The 14,522-nt window shown below is 42.3% G+C and overlaps 1 protein-coding gene across 1 annotated transcript in view; it reads left to right on the forward strand.

Annotated features, from left to right (window-relative positions):
* LOC141428730 (alkylglycerone-phosphate synthase-like) overlaps positions 1–13,604 on the forward strand; it is a 31,884-nt gene extending 18,280 nt beyond the window's left edge. The window contains 13 exon segments of the mRNA XM_074088744.1: positions 5,169–5,229; positions 5,232–5,312; positions 6,476–6,661; positions 7,126–7,299; positions 7,790–7,906; positions 8,445–8,591; positions 9,170–9,305; positions 9,774–9,904; positions 11,622–11,717; positions 11,719–11,783; positions 12,819–12,883; positions 12,886–12,939; positions 13,382–13,604. Of these exon segments, the coding sequence (XP_073944845.1) occupies positions 5,169–5,229; positions 5,232–5,312; positions 6,476–6,661; positions 7,126–7,299; positions 7,790–7,906; positions 8,445–8,591; positions 9,170–9,305; positions 9,774–9,904; positions 11,622–11,717; positions 11,719–11,783; positions 12,819–12,883; positions 12,886–12,939; positions 13,382–13,572 (1,504 nt within the window). The 3' untranslated portion in view covers positions 13,573–13,604.
* Positions 13,605–14,522: the final 918 nt, after the last annotated feature.

The following is a 14,522-nucleotide window of genomic DNA, read 5'->3' on the forward strand; positions in this document are numbered from 1 at the left end:
AATTTTAATTACTTTGACACAGTTGCTAAGCAATTTATGCTCCTCGTAATTTATATTTATTTATTTATTTTTAAAAACTTACACAGCATAACGGCATAGAATATGGTAAAACGGGTGGTGAAACACCAGGACTCCTCAACAATGAACGTCTCTGCATCGGAAAAAGCAATCTTTCATAAAAGGTGACGAGCAGTGGATATTAAACTATTGTATCTTAGATTATTTACACTAAAAAGCGTGAAAAAAAATATAACAAAAAATTGAACCGACTACAAAAAAACATGAAAATAATTTCCTACCAGTCTGAAGTCGGTCGGTGCCTCAGCACGAGCCAGCAGCAGTGCGTAGGTGTGGCAGATGAGTATAGTAGTATAGATGACTAGACTGAAATTATTTTCATGTTTTTTTGTAGTTGGTTCAATTTTTTTTTTGTTATAATTTTTTTTTTGTTGCGTTGAAAGAAGTTTTCCCGCAAGTCTCGCAATGTCATCAGTCCACCTGGTGTAGCCGAGCCATCGTTTCGTCTTCCGGCTCGTAGTCGCCGCTCGAGGACTTTCTCCCCCAACGGTTATCTGTTCTTTGAGGGATGTGACCCGCCCATTGCCACTTCAACTTGTATATTCTGCGAGCTATGTCGATGACTTATTTTTCGGCGGATTTTCTCGTGCGAGATTGCATCATCACATCATCCTATCAGCCGGAAGACGTCCACTGTTGGACATAGGCCTCCCCCATGCGTGGGAGAGTACATAATAATAACTTAGTTGCACAGACATTACTTAGTAGCCAGGATTATCCACCAGCAACTTGCTCTTCGATACGGCCTACAATACAAAAACGGTCTAGACTCTGAGGTGCCGTATTATAGGTATGTCCCTGCGCCAGTCTTGAAAATGGTCGTGCCACGCTCTATTGGGATCGATCTGTCATCACGGACAGGACTATTGTAGACAATAAGCCTGATATCGTGCTGACAGATCGATCAAACCGCCAGGCAGTGCTCGTCGACATCACCATCCCACATGACGAGAACCTCGTGAAGGCCGAGATGGACAAACTCAGCAAGTACCTTGACTTGGCTCACGAGGTGACTGCTATGTGGGATGTTGACTTGACGATCATTGTCGATAGTTGTTTCGGCAAACGGTCTAATAGCGAAGAGTCTCGACCAACATCTCAAGAGACTCTCGCTAGATGGCTGGATCAAGGGCCAGATCCAGAAGGCGGTACTTCTGGACACGGCACGCATCGTCCGGAGGTTCCTCACTCTGCGGCCCTGACCACCGGTAGCTTGGGCCCTACCCCGTCACCGGCGGCAAACTAGGTTAGGTTTTTATAATATTTTTTTTATTTGGACGTACTTTTCTGTATTTTACTTTTTATAACTATTATAAAAACCTAAACCTAAGAATGAAAGAAAAATAAAGAACAATAATAATAATAAGCCTTTTATTTCCACATCAAATATTTTACAATTCAAGTACTATTAGTAGTCGTGTTATTACTTTTTACTTATTAATCTAATGTTAGTAGGGTTAGTTATCTTTCTGTGATGCGGATCCCGTTTTGATGAAGGCCTCCTCTTTCTCTTTCTACAATTCTCTATTTCTGGCGAGGGTCATCCAGTCACGCCCCGCTTTTTCAACAATATCATCAGCCCACCGTTTTGTATACAAAGGGCTAAATATTTATAATGTCACGTCCCTGAAGATGTCACAGTCAACACGACTGCGATTGTCCGCTAACAACGCGTTTCATTACAACACACTAAACTCACATTACGTAGTGCTAATATTAGGTACGTCTGTATTTAATCATTTGCTAATACCTTGCTCAAACTTTAAACACCATACCATGGATGATGGTACTTATACTAGGCACGAGTATTTGTGATTACGAACATGGATGATGTATGTACCTATCTTACGTTTTTAAAGATTATGGGGCAATAGGTAATGATGTTGAATTATTCCAAGATAATCGAACTTTTGTTTGTTTGTTTGTTTTTACTCTTTATTTAAAAAAAGGAAAAACAAAAGGTTACAGAAAAAAAGGTGTTATGTACAAAGGCGCAGCTTTTTTTTGTTGCTTGTACTTTTTGTTGACTATAGGTAGGTACTTACTTTGTCATCCAACCAATGGAAAAAGGAAGTGGGTCAAAATGAACTTACAAGATTTGACCCAAACAACAAAGTGGTGGGCAAATTGATTAAAAAGCTTGTACCAGTTTTAACTAATAAAGTTTCTGTTAAAAAAATCATTTTTAATACAAGATTTGTTGATGACTCTACTTTTTGTTGATTGTACTTACATTGTCATCTCATCTCACTTGCATATTCATACTAAATTCATGTCAATTTGGTCAAATTGTTGATTTTGGGTCAAATCTCGCAAGTTCACTTCCCGTGGTCACTGGAAGTGAATTTGCGAGATTTGGCCCAAACAAAAAACAACGACAACAAACAGATCAAATTAAATAAGAGCTTGTAAAAACCGGCCAAATGAGAGTCGGACTCGCGCACCGAGGGTTCCGTACAAATTATTAAAAATATTTTTATTATATGATGTAAGTAAATAAAAAATTATGCTTTTCGCAATTTTTCTTTTATCTGTGCTGTAAGACGTTGCTTCGTACCAAATTTCAAGATTCTGAGTACACGGGAAGTACCGCGTAGGTATTGATTCCCTTCCGAATGTCGAAAATTTGCAGCACGGCGGCTTTTGATTGCGTTAACTTAGAAGTTTGATTTTTTCACAGCTCTGAGGGACAGTAGACGTAAGTATTTGGTATAAATTTCAGCTTTATACCTCCACGCGTTTCTGAGAAAAAGGGTCTTCACAGACAGACAGACAGACGGACAAAAAGTGATTCTATAACAGTTCCGTTTTTTCCTTTTGACCCTACGGTCGGTCGGTTGGTTTTGTACGGAACCCTAAAAATGAATATTTATGCTCGAATTACGAATTTTAAACTTTTTAGTATAGGGCCAATTTGCTATGTGGAGGGGCATACAATCGATCTAGCTTGTTTGTATCTCTGTCAAAACTCATATTTTTGAGTTCTAATGGTATTTTTAAGTGTAAATTATAGCGACTTATTATTTATTTGTTTATTAGTTACACAATGTAACAAAAAATAACTCCGAGCAAAACCGCCCAATAACTCGATCGCCCAGCCACTAATATATTTATCCGCTGTTAAGTACCCATTGTGCAAGCTTTGCTTGTTTTGGTATTAGATTGGGTAGTGTAAGACGCCCCAGTATATTTATTTTATTAGTTTTGGAGCAAGGCACCGCGGATTTGCAAGCGCGGATTGATGACCTGAGCCTAACGTTTCTGACGCTCGCGATTGCAATCAAATGACAGTTTTTGTATGCGAAATGACATTTGATTGCGATCGAGAGCGTTGCGAGCCTCTGGGGCCGCATTGTCTAACACAGTACAAAACACGATCGTTTTCACCGCCTCTTTCTGTCACACGGTTTAAGAAGAGGGTAGAAATTAAGGGATAGTGAATGCGATCGCGAGCGTCAGAGCGTTAGACAATACGGCCACTGGTTAAAACCGCGGGTTCAGGATGCAAGCCGCTTCCAACCGAATCAACTGGAGGTTTATGGGGGAGGCCTATGTCCAACAGAGGACGTCCTACGGCTGGTATGATGACAATGATAATGATGATGGAGCAATAGGTTTCCTACTACTCCAGATTATTGATGATACACGATTACGATTACATGTAACGCATTGATAGCTTTATCCACGCCCCTCTCGTTATCACAGATATAGATACGTTATCACTAGATTACGCAAATGCATCTACTACGCGTGTCCGAACCCCGACCAAACGTCGGGGTTGGCCCCATACAAAGACTGACCGCTAACTGACTAATCATGACTAGTGACTGACTCGAGCCCCACGGCGCGGGCGGGCGGTGCATTTGAATCGATTTTGCGCGGACATCGGGGAATTCACATCGCTAATTCGCTCTTGAGAAGTTACAGTAGATATAAAAAAAGTGACACGGTTGGTTTTCATACAGTTTGAGGTGTTTGCGTTATCTAGTGTAATCTATATCTGTGCTCGATATCAAATTGTTATCTTTATCAAGGACCATATAAATATATTATACAGTGTGTACCTATAAGGTAACGGTATAAGGGATAAGATAGCCTTTGTACCTACATCTCATTCTCTTGTTATCCGTTAAATTCATGTTAAATACAACTTAAAGGGTTGTTATAGTTAAGGCCCCAATAAATAATCATAATTTCACATGTTTTAATAAAATACCCCCTTTTTTCTTATAGATACAATGCACGCAATGTATCACTAACATGATCACTATTTAGTTTTTATTTAAAACGTTGCACTGTCGACGTTACATGCTCTCTCTTGTGTCAAATTACTGTTCGCAATACATAACTGCTCGAAAATATATAAAATATTTTAGTACCTGAATCTATTTTACACACTTATATTTATCTATTAATTTTTCGCCTTGCCGCAAAGTGTCAACCTGTAATAACAACAATATTCTATGTCCTAGCTAGAGTACGCGTTATGTGTTTATGCCCTTCACGAACACAACTCATAATCAATATCGTTTCATGGTATACCACTGTCAATATAGGGTTCCTTATTAATGCTGGAAATTAACGTATTATTGTCATTGATGTATTTTGTTCACGCGTATTTCATCAATGCCTTTCAAATAGTTATTTTGAACGCCTTTGCATTGTTTTGCATGAGTGTTTTGTTTTGACAAACTAGTTATTGTCTATGTTTGATCTATAGATTAGTTCAAACGCATTAAAAAAGACAACTAAAAGTAAAAAATATATTATGCACTACCTAGCTGTTGCCGCGCGACTTCATCTGCGAAGAATTCGTTTATCCCTATCCCGCGGGGGACTATGCTGATTTCCCGCAAAATTAGCTCCAGTTAATTAGTGTATAAGTACCTAGTAATATTTTTTCTATCTAAGCGTCGTCGGGAGTCGGGGGACCTCTAAGGTTAGCAGGAAACTAAAGTAAGAATGTTGTATTATTAACCCTTAAAGTATAGTCTCTGCTGCTGCGCTGACGCTTAGGTATGTTATTCATCGAATTTCGTAGTAGCTCCCAGTTCCTCGTTAGTCATAAATTTCCTTTTTTTTTCTTCCAGGTACTTACTAGGCGGAAAGTCCCTGCCCCACTTCATACCATGGGCCGTCCAGAATCTGAAATTATAGACGCCAGCAAACCGCGCAAGATCCCGCCGTGCCCTCCTCCTACCAGGAGAGCCGTTTACCCACACCGCGTGCGTCAAGTATGTATGAACCCTTTCGTTATGCGCAAAAAAATGCGCAACTTCGCAGTTTCGTTTGTTAAACGCAGCTGCTTGAAATGATGAAACATATTATTTTTAAAATAGGGCACCCATAGGCCAAAGGTCCCCCTCTAACCGCCAGTGTAGAGGCAATAGCGGGCCTCAGCATAAAGGCGGACTCTCAGCACTAGAAGGCATGGGCCGCCCCTGATACCGGCAGGACACGGCAACCACCAGCAGACCCAATGGCACCCCTGCCAAAGGCATTCCCCGCCAGTGTATTCCGGCCGCGCTCTCAGCATGCATGACCGCCTATACGGCACACGGGCAAGCTCTGCGACATGGCACTGCGACCAACACTTTCCCCGATTCCGGAGCGTCATCTCGTGCCAGCAGGCACTGACGCTACACTACAATAAGGGTCTCCCACACCACATCTATCGACGCAGAATCCAAACAACGCGCAATAAGAGCGAGAAAAAGACGTCTCCGTCGGTGACAAGCCGAGCCGATCGACGTCTTTTTCGCTCTTATCGCGGGGACATAAAGTTTTTTGATCGGTTAAGCGATTTCGCGTCGATAGATGTGGGGAGACCCTAACACTACTGTCCACGTAGATCGCAGGTCATACGCCACTGCAACTAGTGCCGTTGTTGTTCATAGTGACGTGCAGATGATGATATTTATTATCCGTTGGCGTGCAGTGAGGATAAGCAGCGCTAGCAGCTGCACTAACATCACCCGCCACACCCAGCGTCAGGGTGGCAGCACTACTGCTGTCTACCTGAGATGCGAGCCTCATGAGGCCTACTGTCCACGTAGACCGCACGTAAGACGCACTACATCGTGCAGCTTGCTTCCATCCTGCGTGGGAAAGAACGGAACTGTGTTCGTGTGTGTGATCCAGACACACTAGGATATGTTAGTAGGATTATACCAAATGGCTTAGGCCATCAGATTTGGGACCTGTTTCACCGCACGTTGGTAACTTTATGTGGCAAATAAATGTGATGCTGCCTCTATTTAATCGAACCAAACAAAGAGAAAAGGCATTACATATTTATCTGTCACATGAAAATTATCAATGAAGGGTGAAATAGTCCCTAAGAGTTCCATTTGTCACGTACTTTTATCCTAAACTTAAAATCTTTTCCTCCTATTAGGTGGTAAAAATAGTAGATTGCGCGACCCGCCATCAATTCGTGATAATCCCCTTCGGAGGAGGCACCTCTGTCTCTGGCTCTGTGACATGCCCCGAGCGCGAGGAACGGCCCATCGTGGCTCTAGACACCAGCGAGATGAACTCCATACTGTGGATCGACAAAGAACAGCTACTGGCTAGAGTGCAGGTAAAATTAGCGTACTACTTAACAGTTCTTGACAGTATTCTTAAGGGATTATGTCATCTGTTGTGGAGACAAATGATTTTAGTCTCTATGGTGGTTCAAGTAAGTGGTAACCAACGACTGGTTAGAGTACATATTAATTCGAGAAGATACTACCGAGTTCGTGCGTGATTCCTTAGGTGAAATACTAATAGATTAAGAATCTCCAAACTGCGGATAGACAAAATCCAAATGGCCGGAGGACATAGCAGAGACTGTGTTATCACTTTGCAACGGGCACAAAATCGATACCGATCGGCGAGAATCCAGCACGAGCAAGATACGATGAACAGAAATATATCACAAGCTCGCTTCTCGATGGTTCTCGAAACTTCTAGTAGTGACAGTATGACAGTACACAATGGTGCAAGGGCCTTGTATGGCCGTTTTTGTACAAGGGCCTCAAAAATACCTACTCTTCTTTTCAGACAGGCATAGTGGGCCAAGACCTGGAGCGCGAGATGCGCGCCCGGGGTCTGACAGTGGGCCACGAGCCGGACTCTTACGAGTTCTCCACGCTTGGCGGCTGGGTGGCCACTCGCGCCAGCGGCATGAAGAAGAATACCTATGGAAACATCGAAGATCTTGTCGTGCAGACTAAGGTAGGGAATATCTTGTGACAACCCCTTTATGTAGTGTTTAGGGGCTAGGCTTTAGGAACATGCATACATCAGGATGGTAAGACTGCCAGCGGCTGAGAAAGTGGAGTGCAGGGGACGCTGCCCCTCTCCCCCCTTTCCTGTTTCATTGAGAAAAAGTACCTGTGCATAAGGAAAATCGACCGGAGGAAGCCGTAACCAAAGAAGTTTACTAAATTCATGACATGAAGTTGCTTCTCGTAGCTCCGCCGTCCCTGAAGTAAAGTTGACTAACCGAATATTCACTGTGCTAATATGGATGATCTTCCACTCCTGCCTGCCGTATCAAAGCGTGAACGCCTTCAACCTTCCTTACATTGCAATGTGACCGTTTTAAAACAGAATGGTTTTGACGATAGTCCCTAAGTTCGGAAGTCTATCGAGGAAGCACTTCATGTTCCCTTCCTTTTGAATCATAATTATATTTGCTGACCGTATACGTCTGCTGTTACAGACGGTGACACCAGTGGGTGTACTGGAGAAGAGTTGCCGCGTGCCACGCATCTCGTGCGGGCCGGAATGGGAGCACGTCATTATGGGCTCAGAGGGGTGCTTCGGAGTCGTCACTGAGGTAACATTTTACAAACGTAATCGTATTACTAGTGCAGGTTAAATAACGTAGTGGTAGTGGTAGACTGTCTCCTAGGAAACTCGCAAGTCTTTCTGCAACAACGGTATAAATTGGTCATTTTTCTTTCTTCTAAAATATGGCTAATATCGTTATACCAATCCACAATAAAGCATATATCCACGTTTGTTTATAGACTAAGACATTTGTTAGGAAACTCACTTGATATGAACAGGGGGTCGAGCCAATTGTCACAACATCTCATGAGTCAAAGAATCGCCAAAATCGCCCCACGTATGTACGTAATGGCTACGGAGAGGTAAGCCCCACAGAAGAAGAAATGGGACGGGGGCGAGTCGCGGACGAGGCGGACACGGGGCGAAGGCGTCTCCGCTTCGTCTCTTCTGTTTGCTTTGGATCGCGTCGCGACGTTTCTATACATTTAGTATGAAAACTGATTCAAACGCGCCTCCGTCCCCCGTCTCTTCTATGTGGCTTGCGCCTAAGGCCTCAGCTGTTGAGCTCCACGCCGTTTTTCCAGGTGACCCTGAAGGTGCGCCCGCTGCCGCCAGTGACGCGCTACGGCTCGCTGGTGTTCCCGGGATGGGAGGCGGGGGTGAGATTCGAGCGCGAAGTGGCCGAGCTTCGTCTGCAACCCGCTAGCATACGGCTCATGGATAACGACCAGGTATCACGACGAAATTGTGACCATCATCAACAGCCGAAAGACGTCCACTGCTGAACAAAGGCCTCCCCCTTAAAGCGCCACAGTGAAGGACAACTCGCCACTTGCATCCACCAGTTGCCCGTAACTCTCACGACATCGTCAGGCCACCTAGTAGGAGGCCTGCCAACGCTTGGTCTTCCGGTTCGTGGTCGCTACCTACTCGAGGACTTTTGTCCCCCAACGGTTATATGCCCTTCGAGCCCGGCCAACTTATATATTTTACAACATATCGGTGACTTTAGTTCTTCGACAAATTTCCATATTCTGGATTCTATCGCGCAAAGAAACTCCAAGCATAACCTTTCTCCATAGCTCGTAGCGTAACTCTGAACTTCTCCAAGAGGCCAAATGTCAAGTACCACGTCTCAGAGCCATAGGTCAACACACACTGGTCGAAGACTTCAGTCTTCAGGCACTGCGGAATAAAACGCGACGCGAAGAAAAAACACCTACATAATAGATAGTCAAACTTTATTACACGTCTATCTGTCTGTAATATACGTATCGGTCTATTAAATTGTTCTTTTATCTCCTTGCAGTTCCGTTTCGGGCTGGCTCTAAAGACGGAGACCACGTGGGGCGGAGTGATCCTCGACGGACTGAAGCACTTCTACATAACACGCATCAAGGGGTTCGATCCCGCTTCGCTCTGCGTCGTCACGCTGCTTATTGAAGGTAACCTAAACCAAAATTTAGTACGGTATTAAATTAACCGTCGTTACATTTGTACGGTTAATATTCGTACTTCGTCGTACATAAGAGTATTTTTTTACCTGAGGCCTTATTATCTAACGCGCTGACGTTCGCGTATTCACCATCTCTTTCTACCCTCGTCTTATACCGTGTGACAGAAAGAAGTGGTGAAACGAGTGTGATTGCAAGTGTGATAGACAATAAGGCCTCTGGAATGCACGATAATAATGAAATTACACCACCATCATCATCATATTTAGTCGAATGATGTCCAATGCTGGACAAAAACCTCCTTCAAAAAACTACCGAACCTCTAGAGTTTTACAAAAGTATAAAATAAAATTTATTTTCTTTCAAAATATTCGAGAATTATAGTTGGTATTGATTTCCAATAGTTTATCAAAATTCCGCTTGTAACATTCCTTATTTTTATTACTCTGTATCGCAAAGGGCACGCGGAGGAAGTAGCGGAGCGGGAGCGGAGACTGAACGCCATCGCAGCCAAGTACGGCGGGGTGCCGGCCGGGGCTGCCAACGGCGAGCGCGGCTACACGTTCACCTTTGTCATAGCCTACATACGGGTGAGTCCTTATGCCCAACACATTACGGAGGGTGTGGGTCCTGCGCGGGACCGCGACGGAAGTATTTGGATCATGCAACTTTTTGCTGCTTGGTAACGTCTCCTGCGTTACCTATTAAATGTATGATTTTATGGGGTACAAATCCATTAAAAGTTAGAAGTTGTGTTGTGACAGTTTTAAGGCAATTCCTCTATGGCTCATCTCGTAGGTGTGCTAATGAGGGCTATCGCGTATGAATTCGCCACTAGAGGCGCTAGTGTAGCGTGAGGTCTCCGAAATGTCAAATCTCATAGTTTTTGGGTGAGCTACGCGGGTTTATTTAAAATTAGAATAATTTTGTGAAAATTTTGCAATATCTGAAATTAATTATGGCAAATATGCGTTCCGGGGCAATGAATGTCTGTGTTTTGAGACAGTTTTGTCTTTCGGAAACCTTTGTCCTCCCTTTTTTCCGAACAAAACGGGGACTATGCAACACTGTGGCATGCTCGATATATTTATGGTACGGTTTTAAGGTGTATTAAATATGATTTTAATCTAAACTTTGTTTTCACGCTCATAATAACAGACTTTGAAAGCCATACTTAAAAATCTCACCCAACAGTGCGCCATCTAGTGAGACAAAAAACGATAGCCCTCATTAATATAAATTGCAAACATTTTTCTGACATCATCACTGATGCCTCCTGAGTTATGGATGGAATAACAACACTTAAACGTTGATTGACCCATTTACATGGCGGTATATGGACCCGTCACAACGACGGCGGGCGAGGGTCGGGTCGTACGTCCATCCATATACGCGCATGGGCCTGCGCACGACCCGCACCCGCCGTCTGTGTGTGTTGGGCTTTATGCTGGCCCTGTCTATACTAAGTGCAAAATTCGAACTTCGTATCTTGCCGTTCCGCTTACACCAATATTATTTAATACGAGCGTGAGAGGGACGGTACGAGACGAGACGAACTTTGATTTTCTAATTTTGTAGTAGCCCCCCTGAGGCCGTACTGGGGTAGACAGCGGTAATGCGGCCTTCCCTTATTAGTGCTGGTGGATGAGTGCGAATGCAACCGGTAGAGCTTCATACCTTAACTGCACGCCAAATTGGACGGAATGAGTTCAATTTGGTCGGAACATTGTCTTGGATTGCCGGGTGTTAAGATTGCGGCAGAATCAGTGGAAAGTTTTCTTTCTATGCGACTTCTTAGAAAGTAGGTTCCCAAAACGACTGTATACTTAGAACTTTTTTCTCATATTAAATGATATTGCAACGGATAACTCACGTCTCCCCGACGTGTCACGCCGAGTCGCGTGCTCCTATGAAGAACGGCTACGAAATAGCCCGAAACATGTCGAGCTAAACTGTATTTAAGACGTGAATTATCCGTTACAATATCATTTAATATGAGTGAGTCTCACTGTATGACTCTTTTTTTAATAGAAAGCTGGTGCTGATCAAGATTCCTAGACGATTTTTTTTTTCATTGAGTAAAAACAATTATTAAACAGCCTGTTGCCCGCAACTCCGTCTGCATAGAATTCGTTTATCACTATCTCGCGCAAACTATGCAATTTTCCGGAATAAAAACTATCCTTTTATGTCCTTCCCCGGGGCTCAAACTATCTGTATACGGAATTTCATGATGAAGTAGCATTTAAGTATAATATTAGCGGGATATTTAATTATTAGTTAGGCTAACTAGTACTTGTTTCACAGGACCTAGCCTGGACTACGACGTGTGTGGCGGAGTCGTTCGAGACGTCAGTCCCTTGGGACCGCACGCTGGCGCTGTGCGCGGGCGTCAAGCGGCGCCGTGCGCGACGAGTGCGCGCGACGCGGCGTCACGCACTACCATATCTCCTGCCGGCTGACGCAGACGTAAGTAAAGACCCAATGAGGCCAGGGTTTCGCAAAAAGTGCGCACGCGAAGTTTTTAGGGGTTCGCCATTCTCGACGGCAAGGGGTTCGCGACAAGATTTACGTAATGTCGCGTGAATGACTGGCAGGCAATGTGCGGCAACAAGATGGCGCGCGCGTGACTGATTTCCGTCGTTCAACAGTCAATTTTATTGTTTTCTTTGGAGATATTAGGGAATATTCGAGGGGATTATTAATTTAGGGGAGCTAGTCACCTGGAAACTTTAACAGGGGTACGTGGAGCCGATAGTTTGAGAAACCCTGAATTAGACGATGCAAGAACTTGCATGCGAGTTGCGATAAGGTGTGGCCACATGCAAGTCGCTCGACGCTTGTTTCCAGCGATAAATCTGGTCACCTGACCCTTTTTGAATTTCCCGCGACTCAAAAAAAACAGCGTCAAGTCGCCGCGTCGAACAGCAGCGTCAAGCATGATTTCCACAAACTTGACGACCAGATAGCCCAGGTTAGTGAAACCTGACTACGAAAGCTTGAGGTCCCGGGTTCGATCTACGGTCGGGGCAAATAAGTAAATGTACCTACCTATGAATAATACGAATGTTTGGGCTCAAGTACCCATAACACAAACTTTGGTTACTTTAGGACTAGATCAATTTGGTGTCAAGTGTCACGTGATATTCATTTATTATGTATTTCTAAACCTAAACCTATATGTTATGTTTGGGGGAGGCCATGTATTATATATTCTGTGGTAACGTAGTACTTATTACGTCAGTTGATCTTCCAAAACCTTTATCACAGACTACTCTCCGTTTAAGGTTTGAATTAACGGTCAAATACACTGTATTTCGAACAGGTACATTTATTATTATTAGCGATTAGCATTATTTATTATATTTTTTTATTATTGAAGTTAACAGATTTTTTAAATAAGTAGTTTCGTTGTTTCATTTAAAAACGTGTGCAAAATTTTGCCAATGTTAAAATAAATTAAGTATAAGAGAATCATGTATATTTTGTTTATTGCTACGGCAGGTACGACGCGGGCTGTTGCATTTACTTCTACTTTGGATTCAACACATCAGCATTTAAGGACCCCGTTACCGTTACGAAGAAATCGAAGAAGCTGCTCGAGACGAAATTATCGATTGCGGTGGTAAGATTTTTTTTACCAGCAAGGCTATTACGAAATTCAAAAATCGTAGCGTTCGTAAGTGAGAGGGCCGGTACGATACGAACTTCAATTTTTTACGTAGTAGCCCTTCAGTGGCCTATAAAATGTTCTAGTGGCTGCATAAACTCAACCCCTGCCTATTTAGAAAAAAAAAACTAAACATTTTGAATGACTCAAGTTGGCTGCAATGATGTTTACGGAAGTTTGAGTGAAATAATCTAATAATATAAGTACACGATAGAGTAAGACTGTTATATTGTAAAGAATGAATATAATAATAATAGTGTAAACAAATGAGATTTCATTTCTATTTTTTTAATGGTTCTTTATTACCTGGAGTGCAACCGATAACTTTTTAATTTCTTGTTATTGCTTAGTTTAAGTATACATGTTCAATCTAAACATATTTCTCTAATTTTTCTAGGGTCGATATCCCATCACCATGGAGTTGGTAAGCTTCGAAAAAAATGGTACACAGACACTGTGAGTGAACCCGGGAGGCGGCTGCTATTGGCTGCCAAACAAACGCTCGACCCCGATAATATTTTTGCTCTGGGCAACATGGCTTTTAACGAAGGAAATCAAGAAGAGACGTCGATTAAGAGTAAATTATAAAAATGGTCGTTGGAAAGCTTAGGAACAGACTTATTTTTTGTGATTAAAAAGTACACCGTGTCAAAGTACATATTATTATATTGTTATGTTTAGTTTTTGGTTAAATACATTATCACTTATTTAACGAAGATCATATCGACAATATGTCAGAATTACAAGTCTTTTATGTACAATATGTTCACTCCTAAAAGGAAAAGTATTTTTCACCAATAGAGTGTTCTACTTAACAACAACGAGCGAATGACTCGATTTATGTACTCCAGGGTTTCTCAAACTTATGGCTCCACGTACCCCTAAAGTTTTTAGATGACAGCGAACGGCTATCTTCCCACCCCCAAAGAAAATAATATAATTCGCTATTGGAGAAACTAAGTTTTTTTTAAATTTCGCTAGTCTTGCACCCACCATTACGTAAATCTTGTCGCGCACCCCTTTACCCCACTTTGAGAAGCCCTGATTGATATACTCCAGTAGACGTCGTTTTTGTAAATTCTATATGAATACACTTGTGTATGTTTGTGTTGCAATTTACTTAGGACAGCTTAGGGCCTATGTATGATTATATTTGAAATGTTTACTTAACCCGAATTACGTTTATGTAAGCCAAGTGGTGTTTGATTGTTTAGTGAGGTGTGCGGTGGGAGTTTGGGAGCGTGTTTGATGTAAGCAGTGCCTTCAAACATGCTAGTTTAGTTCATTAGTAACTAGATTTAAGTCGAAATGAAGCATGTCACCTTCGTTTTATTGATAATTCAGGAAACTGCATAATATTACATGTATTTTCGTTCAAATGTTACTCGAGTTAAATCACTATAATATGTTTTAAAATTGTTTGTTATTAAGAATTATCTATTTTTTAACAATCCAATTGCTCAATTGTTCCAAACAATAATTATGTTAGATAAAGTCCAAGTAATAACTACAAATTATTTCAGACCAATTCTATACAT

This window comes from Choristoneura fumiferana, chromosome 6 (assembly GCF_025370935.1).
Source record: "Choristoneura fumiferana chromosome 6, NRCan_CFum_1, whole genome shotgun sequence".
In the NCBI taxonomy this organism is placed as follows: Eukaryota; Metazoa; Arthropoda; class Insecta; order Lepidoptera; family Tortricidae; genus Choristoneura; species Choristoneura fumiferana.